Raw genomic sequence first — 18,588 nt, 5'->3', positions numbered from 1 at the left:
ACCATAGTGGCTTAAGTCGATCCTCTGTAAGGCTGTAATAGCTCTGAACGAGCTTGGGTATATTCGTATCGAAATATTCTTGACTTCCAATCCCTTTACACATAATACCCATATAACAATTTATACCTGGTATCTAGGATGAGAAGAACATATTGAAAAATGTAAACATTTAGGTATAACAACAATTTAAAAAGTTTATTCAATAGATATAAAATTAGGATCCAAAAATGTCCACTTTTGTATTTCTGGTTTTCCTATTTGTCCGTAAATGGAAAACAAATGTAATCATATTTCAATTTGTACAACCCCTCGTTGATTATAATATGATTTTACATACAACTGTACCTACAGCCGCGACGTATTCCGAAATGAAAATGTCAAATATTACCATTGAGATAATATTACTACGTATGGAGGAGACACCACGAACAAAATCTGTGCGCCATTTTTTTGCTCAAAGTTTTAAAAATTATTATCTAGTTAGGTATTTACCGATGAAAGTTATTCCTTTGCACTTTTCCGTATTATTTGTATTATTTGTGCAATATCGTAACACACACAAAGGCATATTTGATGCGTTTCACTTTAAAACAAATAAAAAATGAGCGTGCAGTTACGCCATATGGCGTATGTTGAGCGGAACATAAGTGATGTAGGCGGTGTCGTCTCCATATGTATATCTCAATGAATATTACCAGCATTCCATCAGACAGCATACTTAGTGAACTGATGGCCCGAATTTGTATTGCAATTCACGAATGCACTTTTTGTATAGAGAAATAAGTCGCTTTCATATTAATTATCATTGGATAGAAGGGATATTGTTTTTCAATTATTACGGATTTATGCTCTAAGATAAGAAGTAGAGTCTTGCTTTTTTATTGTACGAAGCAAAAATCCAGCGATTTCTATGAGTACGGAGAATAAGGAATGATGGAGAACTAAAAGCTTTATTTTTAAATTTCCACCAGATTTTGAGAAAACTGTTTCTTAAATATAACTTAAAATAAAAACAGTGCCATATCAATATATTATGTTTATTTCTTGAAAACATAATTTCTTTATTTCTTCCAAAGCATTTGTATAATATGCTATTGTAAATAGTTTTACAAGCCTATGTATATAGAGCAGGTGTTAATAACTGAGGTGCTGCATGAACTCTTTGAAAATAGGATTGTTAAAGTCTCTATTGACCTAGTTTTTAATGAGACGTAAGCACCGCCTTGTGCAGGATATCTAGGTTTATTAAAAATAAGAACGCAAGCGCTAAGCTTTGTTTTTACTACAACTTTTAATACGGACTTTATAAAACTTTCTCTATTACCGAAAACGTAATTACTGTTGACGTTTATTTAATCTGTTTACATTCAATAAAATAACTGAGAACTTTTGTAGTAATTAGTTCGTATTTTTATTGTTTCCCTTCAGTTTTTTGTTTGGTTTATAAACTTTCAAGTTCTAAATCTGGAAATATACAATGAACTACGGTTTCAGTTGTGACTCTACAAAAAATTGTAGCAGTTATTTATATAAGATGAAGTAAACATATTGATTTTAGTTACGTCTATTTATCTTCATCGATTACGTTGAATACTTTTAGTGCTGTAGCCTCAAAAAATTGCTCAAAAATTCTCGTATTCGTGTTCTTGTTGGTTTTTGATTTTTCAAAGGTTGCAGGAAACATGACCTACAGTTGCTTTTGCGTCAAAAGAGCCATTCACATCATGGCTCCAGTTTCAAATGCTCCCAGTTTCAGCGTGACGGAGGAAACTCCATTAACGACAATGGATAACTGTAACCTATAACAACAGCACTGTAATTATAACTTATTTCGTCAAATTTTATACAATTTCACCAAAATACCCACACCTAAATAAATATAACCTTTGATCTCTTAAAATAGCTCTCAATCGTTAATTTAGACGTACACAAAAAGCTCAAAGTAAATATTTACACTGAATTTGTATTTACATATTTTAAATAATTCGCGCGAAGTACGAATGATGAAAACGTTCAAAATTAATAAAGAACAGCGTAGCAAAAAATTCGATAAGAAGCAGTGAGTTCCGGCAATCAATTTTTTATAAAATGTAGAGTAAATAGTCGTTACTTCATCTCGTATCGAAGTGAAATATTAAACGAGTGGATAGGAGCCGGCTATGATGGATGCAGATGCCGGCGGGTTGCGAAAACAGGGATGGATTCGGCGAAGGAAAATGTATTGCTTTGACTTTGTTATTAAATAGCGGTCCATTATAGATTAGGCGGAAATTTTATGACGAACAGATAACCGCGCTTATGTTATATAATATATAGTAACTATTGCGATATTAATATAAAATTTGGTGTTACACAGGCAAATTATGAACATTTTTCCGAAATTTAAACCTGATATAGAAATCATTTAGGAGTGCGGAAAAATTTATACTAAATGTGAAAATATTTATGTCTTTTTGGCTATGTTAGTTAGGCAGTTGCGTTTAGAATAGAATATTTTCCACTTACTTCCTTAGATCCACATATATTTATAATATTAAAAATTATATTCATGTGTTTAACATGAATATAATAGGTACCTACACTATTTTAAAAGGAAATTGTAACTAAAATCCAGCTCTGTCCACAGCTTAGCCGGTACAGTTAAGGCCATTCATCAAACCATCACCACTTTTGCCAACTGATCGCGTACGTCGTAAGAAAAATACACAATACAATTCAGCTTCATAAGGAAAGAAACAGTTTATGTGATGGGCAAGAAAATAATATTCTGTCTTATAAATCTAACAGTATATGCTCATTTTTATTTCGTGACTTTTGTGAAATCAATGAATGAAATGTTGTAATTCATAGATACATTTTTCACTATTTCTCTTGAAATAACAATTTTATAAACTCTCTACCCATTTATTTCAAAATAAGTATAATTACTTGTTTGAAAATGTAAATTAATTCAAATACATAATGCAGTGGTTCAAAATTTTAACAAATAAAAGATACATAAAATTTAATTCCTACAATATAGAGTACTGGTAAATATATTTCAACTGAATTTTATACTAATCGCTACGAGTACGCGTATATTTTGTATTAATTCAATGAAATGTAATTTTCAAGATTTAACATTCAACAACGCTTCCATAATTCACATTTAAAACAAAGGATTTATTCATAATCCCATAATTTAACGTAAATAGTACATAGAGCGTGCGTTAAAATATTCATAAAGAACCTTTTTAAAGGCATAAGTAATACGTTTTGCTTCGTTTTGGTTCGCTTTAAAAATGCATTGAAAACGCGCTGATTTCCCGTCAAGAGCGGGCTGCGTCTATATAAATGGCGGCCCAGAGCCACGTACTTCACTGTAAGACAAACAAATGACCTCACGCCGCCCGATAAAATGAGAAAAGAATTTATAGGTATCCTCGAGAATGCATGCTAAGCTCCTTATCAATTTGTACTCCTTTTATCTTATTTGGGATACGCTAGTGCATTACTGAACAAGATACACGGACAAATCCAATGCTTTGTGGCGTTCCATTTGCATTTTATGTTGATATCGAGTGAACTGTAGAGATTCATAAATGTAAGCTTTAAGCTTGTTCGCTAGAAGAGTTTATAAAAATAATGTAGCAGAGGAATGAATTTTTACTGATTCATCGTAAACGAGGTTGGTTCTTAATTTGAAGTAGGTATATTTCCCTTTAGTATTGAATATAACTTTTAGGCTTAACATTTAACGGAGTTGTTACGAAATACACATATGGTGGTATGAACTGCTTTGTCACTTTACAGCATATCAAAGCAAATTGAATTACCAACGCTAGTAATATTGTAGCACCATCCTATTTACACGCGTTTATATAGCTATAAGTGTGAGAAAGCTAAATATAGTGGCTATATAAACTATTAATACTACTGCAAAACATGTACGATATAATGCGAGGGTGCATTTTTCATATTAATTTGTTTTATTCATAATATCGTATACATTTGATTAATTGAGGATGAAATACGTCACTTATCCTTTATAACCCTAATATAAGTATAAATAAAAATACGGAGAATATTTAATTACATCAGTATTTAAATTAATTATATTAGCTCAAAATTAATATTCACACATCATAGAACATTTTATTCGTATCTGATCAAAAACCAATATTAATTAATCCATTTAAACAATGTGGCTTATACAAATAGGTATCCTCAATTATAATGAAACGTAATTACCGTTGTTTTAACTTTTTTATGTAAATAGGTCCAGCATTTAATTCTGTATTAAAATGGGACATATTCCAAAATACTATTTCTGGGAGGGATAACACTAATTATACTATTACGTCCGTTTTCATAAGCATAAGTAACAGATGAAGAATTTCTGAATTATGAAAATTTGGCCAAAATCCCAAAATACGTGGATGAACATAATACGGATTCCTTCAGGCAAAACAGTCGTGACATATTATGTCGAAAAAGATAAAACTTCTAACTGAGCACCTATTCGAATAGCTATGCAACGTTGTTCAGGGTCGCAGCTATTTGTGATGTAAGTGAATTACCGTGTGCATCGTTACATCTGTTTCACTGGTTAATTTTCTTTCTAATTAAGAAGTTAAAAGGTGATCAACCTTATAAGAGACACATTTTTTATTATAAATTATTATCAGGTCCACTATCAGTTTTATTGAGGTAGGTACCTTGAATTTTATGCATAATCTTATAATCAGAACATTGAAACGCAATGGAAGCAAATAGTTACAGTTTTCTGATAATGAGGTATAATAATCACTGTTCAAGAATAGACTAATATTAAACCACAGTAAAAAATTAAAATATAAGTAAAGGTAATTCAATATAAAACCCACGTTTACCGTCTGGCTCCGCTTATTTAGCCAAAAGTTAATATTATCCAATTATATCACCGGGAACTTCTCCATAATGGTGCGGTTAGAGTCTAGTTGTTATTACTTGTTCTGTTTGGATGTCTATGAGACTGTTAAACTTTCGTATTGCCAATAGAATTAGCATCAAACGGCTATTATACGCCCGCTACGGTTCCTCCCGCGTAATATATGTCCAATTACGTACCGAATATTATTAAAATCATACCTATTTGTATTCACCTTATCTCGACTTCAGCGTCTTATTAATACTTTACAATATAATTAATTTTTTACGATCCTTTTGTTCATATAGAAAATGCTCTACTAGAATTAAACTTCATTACATTTTTGAAATAAATATGTAATTATTGTAATAAGAAAAAATGAATTGCAGTCCAAATAAACAACTTCAATTTCATCTCTTACCTATTATAAGTAAATACTTATCAATAACGCGTGTTTATTATCATAATATCACGTATTTTTTAAATTTTGAACATATAAAATTAACTTACAAAACAAAGCGTCGCTCTCAAACGCCAAAGTACAAAAAATAACAAAAACGACTTTAATACATTGTTTTACAGGATGCAATAAAAAAATAATACTTTTAAAGAATATACGAGAAGATAACGTGTACGCATGAACATTGATAAGCAAAATGAGTTTGTACCGCGGGGACGTTAGTTTGGCCTGGGGAAATTCATTTCATTTAAGCTACGTTACATTTTTATCTGAAAGTGTGAAACGTATGCATAATTTAATGGCATAGGTATATACTATATATATTTACTAGATATCCGCCCGCGGCTTCGCCCGCGTTTGCAAAGGAAAACCCGCATAGTTCCCGTTCCCGTGGGATTTCCGGGATAAAAACTATCCTATGTGTTAATCCAAGTTACCCTCTATATGTGTGCTAAATTTCATTGTAATCGGTTCAGTAGTTTTTACGTGAAAGAGTAACAAACATCCATACATCCATACATCTCCATCAATAATATATATTAGAATATTAGATATTAGATATTAGATAGATAGATTAAAATTTTCTTTCTATAGTACTAAATATGGTAGATTTTTTATTTTATTTCAGGTAACTAGGTGCCGGAGTATTGTAGAACATCATAATAGATGTAGATTTCAGGTTTTTCATTAATTTAAACTCCAATTGATAAAGAGACTTTTTACCTAGCACAATGGTAAAATCACGTATATCACCTGAATATTAATTATATTAATAAACACAATTACTACATTATTATTATCATTATCAATAGGTACTAAATTACAAAAATGTTTATGTTACACGTGTTCATAATATTTCTTGAAGGATAAATCATTTGTTTATATTAATGGAATTGAAGTAATCACGATAACTGAACGATTTTCTCTTCACGAATATTATCTATTATTATTATAGATATTAGTCTAGATATAATCTACTAGACTCGAAAGGTCAGGATAATCAATGACACTTTTCTATTTCAGGCTCAGCTTTCTCACTTAATATTTTTGGAAATAATTCAGTTTATATTATGACGTCGTTGGTTTATATCAAATCCTGGGAATTGTGTATTAAATTGACTTATTTTGATATTTAATTGACTTATTTTGATATTTTATTGACATCATTTCTAAATTGGCGAAGTCTTAACATACGTTTTTTCACATCTTCACCCTTCTTAGGACGCAGGTTATCTTTTATTTGAATGTATTATGTATGAAATTATATTATAAATCTTGTTAAAGTGACTCTACCAAGTATATTAACTATTATTGACTAATAACTTGGATTAAATTTATTCCAAGATTTGACTCCTTTAGATATAATCATAGACTATCCACCATATAACCGTACATTATAGTATCAAATTATTGATTAAGTTTCTTTGTCCTGTTATGTACGTACAATAAAGTATACAAATAAATAAAACGACTATCCATGTAAATTGTAATAAATAAAATATTATTGAATTATAAAACATTTTTACTGGTTTTGCAACACATTAAATGTAACTAAAGGATGATGTTATAATAATGACATGCAAAAACCGGGTGCAATTAAAAAAATCATACACACACATACATATAATACGTAAACTGAATCAAACATGACTCAAAAGTATACAGTCACAGTTAAAACACAATATTGTCTACGAAACACAATTATTTCTTAGACATTCTATTTGTACGTTATTTCTACATACAAAATATACAAAACTGGAAACAATCACATAATACGAAAGGCCTTATTTCACGTACACACCTGAGTAAAAAGAAAATCTCTCCTAAATGTTACAATAATATCTCGAACGAATTGCTGTACCTACAAATAATGTAAAACGGTCCATTGCGTCATAAAAGTCACATCCTTTCATGAGTAATGAGTAAACCCACGACAGGAGCGAGCCTTTTTATTGTTTTACTATATGTGTGTTTGTGGAAAAATTGTATGTTTAAGGGCCGATTTTTCAACGCTTGGATAAAACTTATTCGTCGAATAATGTATAAAACTACCATTTTAAAAACGTATTCTAATTGCCCGTATTTGACAGTTTACGTGAAATTTTAATATTATCGTGTAAGGGCGCTTGTGCACTACAATGAATTTTACTGTCCGGCATTCCGATTTTTTACGGTCCGGTTTGGCATGAAAAATCCGATGAATTGGCTTGTGCACCTGTCCGTCTTTACTCGGATCAGTGCGGTACAGTTCAAGGAAGTTTGGCGGTAGAATGCTATCATATTTTTTTTGCATTTTACAAGAAACGAGTAAAAAATATAGAAGATGAAATATTATATTACTTCGTAAGATATATTATTCTATAAAAAGTAAAGTTCCGTAAGAGATTTAAAATGCGTGTTTCACTTATTTATTTTAATCGGTGACGAGGAGCTAAAGCTATTCCCACTTGAACTTTAACTTACCAACACTTACTTAGATAATAATTATAGGTCAATGTATATAAAAATAACAATACCGACTTTTCAAATCACATTGCCAGCTAAAAGGAAGTAAAACAAGAGCTTGCTTTCAATTGGCATATGCTGTAAAAAGAGTAAAATCCAAGCAAGTGGGCATTCGAAAACAATTATATGTACAGCGACTCATAAACACAAAAAACCATCCGGAATAGGGAAAAGTGAATGTCGTATAGTGGACAAGCTAGCATTTAGATTAATGGCGTGCCATACCGGACCGTAAAAAATCGGAATGCCGGACAGTAAAATTCCTTGTAGTGCACAAGCGCCCTAATACTATATTGGACGGATAAGTTTTATCTAAGCATTGAAAAATCGGCCCTAAATTCTCCAGAGTATTTCGAGAAAATTATTTCATTATGCGATCTGTTTGTTTATTAAATGTTATTTGGTGACTATGGTTGTTGGAACTTTTTAATTGCTTGCTTAATTTATTTTTATTCTTTTCTTTAAATTTTATTTTCATCATATTTTTTAAAGAATAAAAGAAATTCGATTACAAGGTGGGATTCGAACTCAAGTCTTCTGCCTTTCCGGGGCGACGCTTGACCAACCGGCCACCTGTGTAAAGCATTTGAATTCTATAAAACTAAAATATGAAAATCTATCTTATTATATTTACTATTTGTACATATTCAAATAGGTATGAATCATTTATCTCATATAAATAAATAAATAAATAAATCTCATACTTAATTCACGCAAAAGAATATTGCAAAAATTGCTAATATGCATTTTCTACTAAGAATAAAGAAATGAAAATTATATGGAAAGAAATAATATGTAAACGGCGAAATATGTTTTTTGAAAGTTATTTGATAATGCAAGGTAAGGCAGTCTAATGATATTCAGCCGATAGATATTGATATATTATTTACAAATAGATATTATATGTATATTTAAGTATATTAATCAGTTATCTACTTTCTATACTAAGTAGGTAAGCACTTTACTTACCTTTCATCCAAATAGCTATAAGATACCATAATACAGATATTTCAGCGCAGTTAAACAATGAAGGTACACTTATATTGTTTAACTGCAGGTTTTGCCATCTTATTGTATTTCCAAAGCAGTTATATCAAATTTATGGAGTGTGAACACTTACAAGAGTAATCCTAGTATAACAAAGCAATTGCAAGTACGTCAGTCTATTGTGACATAGTATCGCACGGATGCAACTGTCCAGTTATCGGTAACCTAACATAAACATATAAACACGTTAACAATAGCTCCCAGCCGAGACTGGAGGAAATCAAACATTCGATTGTCGAACAGCCGCCCCACGTAAACCGAGTAAATATTGGTGTACATCCGAACAAATTGCTTATATAGTTGCGCTGATATAAGCCCCGTCTCGACTTCTGGACGACAGTCTTTAAGCGCTCCACTGAAACGTGATTTAATTTCAGCGGTCGCATTACAGAGAAGCGAATCATTCGATTTCTATCACAGTCGCTGCAGTTGACGAGTTAATTGTTCGTTAATAGGACGAACATGAGATAAGAACATTTGTAAACCTTGAAGGCACTCGACGTGAGCAACGAAGTGTGCGTTTTGTTAAACTCGGGTTCGCTGTAACGAAGCTTGTTAGTGTAAGAAGATTGTCAGGTACAGAGGAGACACCTTCTGAGTGAGAACTGAGCAAATGGAACTAATGAGTCCGCTATTGTTGTATGCGCTACTTACACTCGTGCCACAAGCGTTAGGTGAGGCGCTTCGCTTTGATTTACTTTTACCTTTTTAGTTTGAATCCTTGAAATACTTAATTAAAATTTCTCAACACTCCACACTTACCTCGTTAGCATAGTTATGTTACTTTCATATAAACTTTTGTATCAAAGTGCTCTAGAAAAGCATAACATTCGTTTGAAATGTTTGCAACATTATTTCTAAATGTTATTTAATATTTTTTTCCGCTCACAGGAAAGAACCGTATAGGATTTGCCTATGAAACGACTAACAACAATTCCATGATTATTAAAAAGAGGCCACAGGTTGGGAAAAATATAATGTTAAATGTAAACACGCAAGCTAATACGATGAAATCCAGTGACCTGCAGACCGTGTTCATAGACCCGTCGTGCCGCAACTGTGCCACTTGTATGGAAAGAGCAGTGAACGCACATAAAATACATAATCACGTTGTTAACACCCAAATGAATACCGATCGCTTCCAAGACAACACCTATACGAATCAAGAAAACATTATACGGGAGAGACGTAGTGTGAAATTCGATAATGTGCCTAAAATTGAAAAGAAACCTAAAAAGTCGAAGCCTAAACGAAATAAATCCGTATCAGTAATCAAATACAATGAAAACGGGGAAATCTACGCGTTGAAAGTGAAAGAGACGAGTAATCAATTAATAGCAGATCAACAGAACGTTACAAAAAGTTTTTCTTCAACGACGTGCCAAGTGTACAGCGTACAACAATCTTTGCCCTGCGAATCGCCCGAAGCTGATTTAATTCTGACGGCTACGAAAAGAAAAACAAACAAGAAAAATAAAAAGGTACAAGGAAAAAAGGAAACGAATGTGCCCACTGAGAAAGCGACATTGATTACATCAGTGTTTAGAAAACGACATGTGGATAATTCACAGGTTCCGGAAAATTTCATGACTTCCCTCGAAGAAATGTATTGAACGATTTACGAGATATATTGTATTTATCTTTACGTGTTTTAATGCTTTAATGCTCAACTTTTGTAGAACGTTTTGTAATAAAATGATTCATTTATAAACAAGTTTGATTATATTGAATTGTTTATTAATTATCTTCTTATATATAAAAATGAATCGCAAAATGTGTTGGTAAGCGCATAACTCGAGAACGGCTGAACCGATTTCGATAATTCTTTTTTTATTATATTCCTTGAAGTACGAGGATGGTTCTTATGTAGAGAAAACGTAAATATGTACCACGGGCGAAGCCGGGGCGGACCGCTAGTCTTATATATAAAAATGAATCGCAAAATGTGTTGGTAAGCGCATAACTCGAGAACGGCTGAACCGATTTCGATAATTCTTTTTTTATTATATTCCTTGAAGTACGAGGATGGTTCTTATGTAGCGAAAACGTAAACATGTACCACGGGCGAAGCCGGGGCGAACCGCTTGTACTATAATAAAATTATTCTAAGGTACTAATACAACGCTTAAAAACTATAAGACCATTGTCGTGGAACTTCTGTAAATTTTAATTATGAAACGAAATGATATGAAGGGAAACTTCGAAATTATAGCTCTATAATTTCGAAGTTTCCTTTCAGCAAAATGTTTATAGTCCGGGATACATCGCCCATTTTTGCAAGTGATTACTATCAAGCTAATTTTTCGTGAGTAGCTTTATTTTGATGAGATGCCCAATAATTGTATGTACGAAACTCTCGATTGTGGTAGCTTACAGAGGTAACAAGGATAAAAATTTTTGATTTGTCGGTTCTCAAATATTTATTACGCAATTTGTAGGACAATATGTCTGTTGAATTATACAAGTATTAAATAAGTGAAAATAAAAAAATCAGCTGGTTAGTAATCATTTATGATGACTTCGTTATCGATACACATTGGAAAGGGGGACTCTTTGATCAAACCATAGATTTTGTAGGACAAATATTTTTTCGAATAATTTAGATAATTATCTTGAGATTGAACAAAAAAAAACATTCAGTTGGTAATTAATATTTGAGAACCATCAAATCAAAATATTTTATCCTTGTTTCCTCTGGTAGCTACCACAATCGAGAGTTTCGTACATGAAATTATTGGGCATCTCATCAAAATAAAGCTACTCACGAAAAATTAGCTTGATAGTAATCACTTGCAAAAATGGACGATGTATCCCGGACTATTAAATATGTCATCACATGCCAATATACTGTCAGTATCTCATAGATTGTGGTCTGATTAATTATTACCACATATGGCCGGGTTTCCTATTAGCGCTATAACGCCGACGATTATTATATGCGTCTATATAACTTTATTATAATGAGGGATCATTAACATATTTTCCACGATCAGTTTTCTGTTTATGCAGAGTTTTTATGTGTTACGGATATTGAAAAATGGATTGTAATAATAGTGGAGAAGAATTTTAACTGAGCATTCCATGAACAGTTTTCTGCTTTTATTTATACCAAACTTTTTCGTTGTAAAAATGTTGGAAAGAGATATTGTGTGTATTATGTGTGCTTCAATCAATTACAGACCAATTAGTGGTATCCGTGTCTTCTATCGTGTTTCATAAATTGTTGATAGGTATATCACTTTTAGGCTAACGAGCATTTAGCATTTATTTTCATTTAGTTTCAGTGAAACTATGGATGGGACAGTTCGTTATAGTCGATTTGTCGATTTGTCGTTATAGACCTTTAATTTCTGAGTGCTCCCGTTGTGCAGAAAGAGAATCGTTTTCCCCGGGCTGTGATCAGACAGGTCTACACTGTTTGTCTAAGAAAATATCTTAACTTTACCGTAGAAATAGTAAATAAAATAAAATATTTTAACATAATTAATTTATCTAAGTATCTACAAAATTTACTAATATCATGGCTCAGTCATTAGACTGAAATATTTCCACTTAGTCGCGTAACGAAACAATGACAGCTATAAATTCATATCAATTAAGTGAGATAATTGAAAAAGTCGGCACAATGGACTTGTGTCTTGAAAGATCACGTAGCACATCAAGTTCCTCGTTATCCGCATTTTACTCGACCCATCTTACCCGAAAGTTTTTCATGAAAACCCTCTAACAAGCTCGAATGGCGGATGAAACGTAAACTTTATTAGCCAACATGCAAGTGTTCGTATTTGATAAGCAATACGGTCGAAGAAAACAAAGGCAAGGTCCATTATAACCATAATAATTAATAGTTGAGATAGGTCTATAACAAATATTTATGCCCAGCTTACGCGTTACTTGAAATGTAATTTATAGATGATTAGAACTAAGAACCTTAGATAGTAGTTATTTATATTTGAATAAGTATTAACTCTATGTATAAAATTAAGATTAAAATCTACTTATAAATATGAAAGCAAAATTTCTTGTACAATAATAATATTTGAGTTTTGTACTAACACAACCAAGTTCTCCGTTTTCAAAATTAGCCTTAAAGGTAAACTAAACATAATCTTCACCTAAAGCTTTGCCAAATAAGATCCTTTCAAAATTAATTAATTAGTTTTATCGTGAAACCTTACAAACATTCGCCTCCCAACAATTTCTATTAAAGTATCGCTTTTAAGAATTTAAGGCTGGCATATTTGGTGTTCCCACCCATACCTACCTTTGATAAAATTATTAATTAAAATCCGCCTACGAGTTCGCTTTTGCGTTATTTTGTCATAGCTCTATTCTATAATCAAATCGATTTTTAAATAATTAATTTTAACAAACTATTATCGCAGACTAGTCAAGGCTCTTGATACAGTTATTAACCTTTCTAAAATTGTCATAAGTACTTCAAGAGAGCTTAGAGCTTTAAATTAAGGGAACATAAATTAAAAGATATTTATTAATATTTATTACATTATAATTAAAATATATTAAAGCATAAATTAAGTATATTGACTAAAATGATTACGTACCTATACGTCGGTCGGTCCTTAAGAAATTTTATAGTTATAGATTTTGATACCTTAAAAACTAAAGAGCTAAAAAACAGAAAAACAGGCAACCGAGAGATTTCGTGTATAAATGTCATAACACACTCTAGTTTATAACCCAGATCCAGTCGCATATATAACCTCCAACAGCCTCATTCCACTTACATCATGCATTATTCATAGGCAGGTAAGTTCTTAACTATCTAAAATCACTTATGAGCCGTATGACACGCGCCCAAAGTGAATTTTGTTACGCCAGTGTATTTAATAGCGGGAAGCTACGCCCGACATTAATTTGTTTGCATAAACACGAAACAATTAGCGCGCTTGTCATCGTTTCGGTGCGACACCTGTGACGCATTAGCCCCACGGAACAAATTACGTGACGTCATCATTACAGCATGTCTTAAATACTGCCGCAGCGCACAGCCGAATACGAATATCATGTGATGAGCGGAAAGGTCGGTACAATGGTAGAGAATATACGGCATTTTGTCAGTTTGTACAAATGAATATGAAATGGACAGATTGCTCTCTATATTACAGCAAGAATAGTTTGCTCATATACCTGGGTATATATTATGTTCTTGAGGTTTATTAACTAAATAATATTAAATTATTCTTAATATACGTCCTTGTCCTTAATTACAGAATCTATTACGCTTGATAGATTGTGGCATTAAATCAAACACTAGAATAAGAATCTATTTTTGTTACAAACGCAGAAAAGAAAAATCCTTATAAAGACACATTTGTAGCTCGAGATTGTTTGTGTCATTATTGATACATAGACCGGGAGATACTGACACAAAATTTCGAGTCATTTGTAACAGGATGGCGGTTCTACAGGGGTCTTAGTACGCAATGACAAAAAGAAAAACGATGGTGTGAACACTGGTACCGGCGGTTTAGTCGCGTGGGCGTTAGTCGAACTCGTCGTAAAAATAGCGAAAGTCAAACGATTTGTAACACAAAAATTTTAGAATTTACCGATAGCCCATAAAAAAGAAGTAGGCGGTACTGTCATGCCATACTTTTCCGGTGTGACTTACAGCCCGCCATACCGACGCAAATGTGTTGATTTAAAAAAAAACAATTCAACCATTTGTACCAGGCTAACTTTTGCACAGGTAACCATCGTCGTCTAGCCATTTACGAAAATCACCATACCATACTTTTCGGACGATTCCAAATGGTCGCCATACCGCCGAAAATCTGCAAAAATTTTTTTTTCGCCAATTTTTTTGTACCAGTATTGCATTTAGATTTTTGGAGAGTATTTGATAAAATGTGACCATTATTATATTTGCCATACTTCTTGTAGGGGGAAAAAGTGCTGCCATACTTCATAAATAAATTTATTATTAATTTATAGAAGTGAAGATTTCTACCACCTAGATCTTTGAAATTTTGTATTTATATTTGTTGAACCTCAAACTTATAGGAAAGATTAATGCCATACTGTTACAAATCGTTCAAAATACGAATAAAATCATACAATAAAAAAAAATCTTATACACATTCGCCACCTCCCACAGGTATGGCATTATCACACTTCTATTTATAATCATTCAGGAGTTGTTGAAAAAAAAATTTAGGGTGTTACAAATGGTTCGGCGAAAAAAAAAATTTGCAGATTTTCGGCGGTATGGCGACCATTTGGAATCGTCCGAAAAGTATGGCATGGCGATTTTCGTAAATGGCTGCACGACGATGGTTACCTGTGCAAAAGTTAGCCTGGTACAAATGGTTGAATTGTTTTTTTTTAAATCAACACATTCGCGTCGGTATGGCGGGCTGTAAGTCACACCGGAAAAGTATGGCATGACACTACCGCCTACTTCTATTTTATGGGCTATCGGTAAATTCTAAAATTTTTGTGTTACAAATCGTTTGACTTTGCTATTTTTCCGACGAGTTCGACTAACGCCCACGCGACTAAGCCGCCGATACCAGCGTTCACACCATCGTTTTTCTTTTTGTCATTGCGTACTAAGACCCCTGTAGAACCGCCATCCTGTTACAAATGACTCGAAATTTTCTGTCAGTATCTCCCGGTCTAACACCATCTGTTACACACTTGTATTATTGGTTTTCATTATCCGATGTTATTTGATTCCAATTTGGTTCACGATTATCGATATTCGTTTTGCGAAGTTTGTATGCTATTTTGTAAACGTTCTGCACGAAAAAGCTCAATTGAAATTCTTATTTATTTTCTCATGATTTCCCGCGAGTATAACATTTAAGAATTTTCAAACGGATTAAGAGATGATTTATACCGTATATTTTTTTAATTAACGCTTCATTTCGAAAAATAATGCACTGCGAAATAAAAGCAGTAGGTAGATATATTTAATTGAATGTTATGATTGACACCTTCTAACCAAATTTTTACACTAACGTTTAACGTAAATATGTAGCATATGTAGGTAGGTATTTTCGATACATAAAAACAAGGGTGTGTCGCAAAAAATAAAAATAACTTATTAAATTAGGGCTAACCAAGTCACGAACCCTTATCACATCAAATTTGTTAAATGATTTATTTTTAGGTTTCTGTCTACCTAAGATATGTAAATTTGATGGTGCTCACATCATAATATTTAAATTAACTGTTATCTTGCTCGTACTTACTGCTCGGGGTGACTTTTAACGTGATAAAGAACTTACTTACGTTCATGTTTGTTTCATATTTATAGGTTCCTAAAATTTTCACCGTTATATCCATTTTAATAGTTTTTTTTATCTGTACTAGACTCTATTGGTAAAACTATAAAAGAACAAAATATCTCTTAGCAATTCAATGTTAACAGTACTCTAAATTTCTAATTGCGAGTTACCCTCGTTAAAGCGTCGAAATTTGTGTTTAAAAATAGTTTATATAGCGTAGAGGATTAACTTCGTCTGCGGACATTTTTAACAAAACGAAACATCGGAAAAATCTTCATTAGCGACTTACTAATTTAAAGTTACATGAGCACGCTCGTTTCTGTAATTTTAGACGAAAAATCGCACGTTAAAAATGATTTTTATGCTGATGCTAGAATTTTTGTCGAGGCAAAAAATATTAAGTGTTTTACTTTAAAGATCGACTTACAGTTTGATTGACAATTGTTTTCATTATGTTTGAAATTCATTGTGATATTATGCTTTTGCACTTTTTACAAAATATCTCTAACCTCTTTTTTCAAATTCAAATTCTAACCTCTTTGGGTAGATCACATTTGTTTTTATAGCGAGATTAACCCATTTTAACATTTCATCCTTTTTATTTGATAAGTAATTTCCGTGACATTTTATCAGGATATTTTTGTTTTATAATTGAAGTTGAAATTAAATAAATTTATAATCACATTTCTGCTGCGTAACCCACCCTTAATTAAAAAAGGCCAACAAATACATGCGCCTACAACCCTTTACCTAATATAAAATTCAGTTTCGGGCGTTGGAAATGGAACAAGTAATAAAAATGCATACGTCAAAATTAAAGGACCCCCATGTCACAGACAGCGTAGAGCCTGACAAGTTGAGACCTTTAGGGGAATTAAAGTCTGATGGAGGCTGATTATAATCCCTCCACACTCATATATCATTGCCCAAGAGAGTTAGATTGAAAAAGTTATAATTTTCGCAAATAAACCAAGCTGTTTTAAAAATTATATGAAGACATTTCTAGCTACCTAGAAAAGCAAAAGACAAGAACACCTGTCTATGTAATGTCTTAGGAGTTGAATTGTTCATTCAACTGTGAATCGATCCGATTGTTTGAGTTCAATATGTTTAGTGATTGGATATATATTATCGACCTACATAGTACATATAATGCAAACAATGGCAGCATGGAAGTATAAATAAATATGAAAAATTGAACGACAATATTATCCGTTAGGGGTATAAAAAGCACTAGTCTGTGACGGTAATATCCGGGCATTCTTATCTATCGTGAGAGGTCCGGCGGCGTGAGTGGACAGTGAAGGAGTTTCACGAAGATTGAACGCGACCCGGCCAACAGTTTAGATTAGAAAAGTTCGCGGCGCGGCGCGAGCGGTCCGACGACAAATTGCTTTACTAATACAACAGATTTCGGGCTTTTCCGCTAAAATCCAACAAAAACTCGCATATTCGCCTGAACGGTCCGAGATATTCCACTATAATTTGAGGAAATAACTTTTATGCTCGCACTGTTATAGTTTTTATGTAACAAGTCTGCGGTTAAGTAGAATAGCGTTTAATCAAAGTTAATGTTCCTCTTTTATGAGCTTTTTACTAATGACTTTAGGGAAAGTGCTATAAAATTTAAGTTTGCGTGTAAGAATCTAAATTATTATCTGTAAATCGCACAAGATTACACCTTTAATTTAAAACTTTAATAATATTCTTTATGTGAATTAAACCATTATTTCTATATCCTATGAAAAAGCAAGGTATGCTATAAGTATCATATTATTCACTCACCAAGCAACAAAATTATACAATCAGACAGTAAATGCATAAAAAGTGCTTCAAGTCTAATATTAAAAGATCCATGCCATTAACTTTAACTCTTATTAAAGCTTTTATCTTTAAGTGCAACGTTGTTAAAGAATCCATTAGATAATATTGCTGTCATTTAGGTCTATAGTACCTAAACTGACACTTATCATTTAGATTTATCTATACTACTAATATAACCTGTAACGTTCCGTGTTTCATCACTATCACACATAGGTACATCAAGATGCGAGAAAGCTAAACAATGTAGTTTCGTGCAATGTATGATAGAGTTACATTAAAATTTGTAGGTATAAGCACTAAAATAATAGACGTAGAACTAAAACCATACATAGGTGCAATGATGAAACGATATAATTTATAGGTTTTTTTGTATGTAAGTCTTAATTTTTCAATAGATAAATGGGAGTATACTACAATATATTATGTTTAAAAATCCTTCTTCAAGGAAGGATTATGATAATATTTCGACACCACTTGCTAAGTCTTCGCAAACACAGCATTCGAGTAAATTAGCCGCAGCAGATTTACCGTCCCACATTCTGTGGCTTTGTAAAGCTAAGTATAACAAATTAACTTAATAAAATTATGTCCGCACTCTAAGCTCATCA

At 32.4% G+C, this 18,588-nt stretch overlaps 1 protein-coding gene across 1 annotated transcript; it reads left to right on the top strand.

Moving 5' to 3' along the window:
- The first annotated feature begins 9,377 nt into the window (after positions 1-9,377).
- On the top strand, positions 9,378-10,555 carry LOC149479982 (uncharacterized). Its single transcript, XM_089707545.1, has 2 exons — positions 9,378-9,574; positions 9,792-10,555. The coding sequence occupies exons 1-2, from the start codon at positions 9,514-9,516 to the stop codon at positions 10,511-10,513; spliced, it is 783 nt and encodes a 260-aa protein (XP_089563671.1). The 5' UTR covers positions 9,378-9,513; the 3' UTR covers positions 10,514-10,555.
- The last annotated feature ends 8,033 nt before the right edge of the window (positions 10,556-18,588 follow it).

The sequence above is a fragment of the Colias philodice genome, chromosome 19 (assembly GCF_061535455.1).
Source record: "Colias philodice isolate Cphi_HAF_F1 chromosome 19, ilColPhil1 Martin Lab GWU primary, whole genome shotgun sequence".
Classification (NCBI taxonomy): domain Eukaryota; kingdom Metazoa; phylum Arthropoda; class Insecta; order Lepidoptera; family Pieridae; genus Colias; species Colias philodice.
Note: the sequence above shows the minus strand (reverse complement) of the source record. Positions and strands in the feature narration are given on the sequence as shown.

Bases quoted from the DNA above. Each gene is read 5' to 3' on its own strand.
- LOC149479982 (XM_089707545.1), top strand. From the start codon at position 9,514: ATGGAACTAATGAGTCCGCTATTGTTGTATGCGCTACTTACACTCGTG. The intron at 9,575-9,791 runs GTGAGGCGCTTC...TTCCGCTCACAG, and splicing joins ACTCGTGCCACAAGCGTTAG to GAAAGAACCGTATAGGATTT.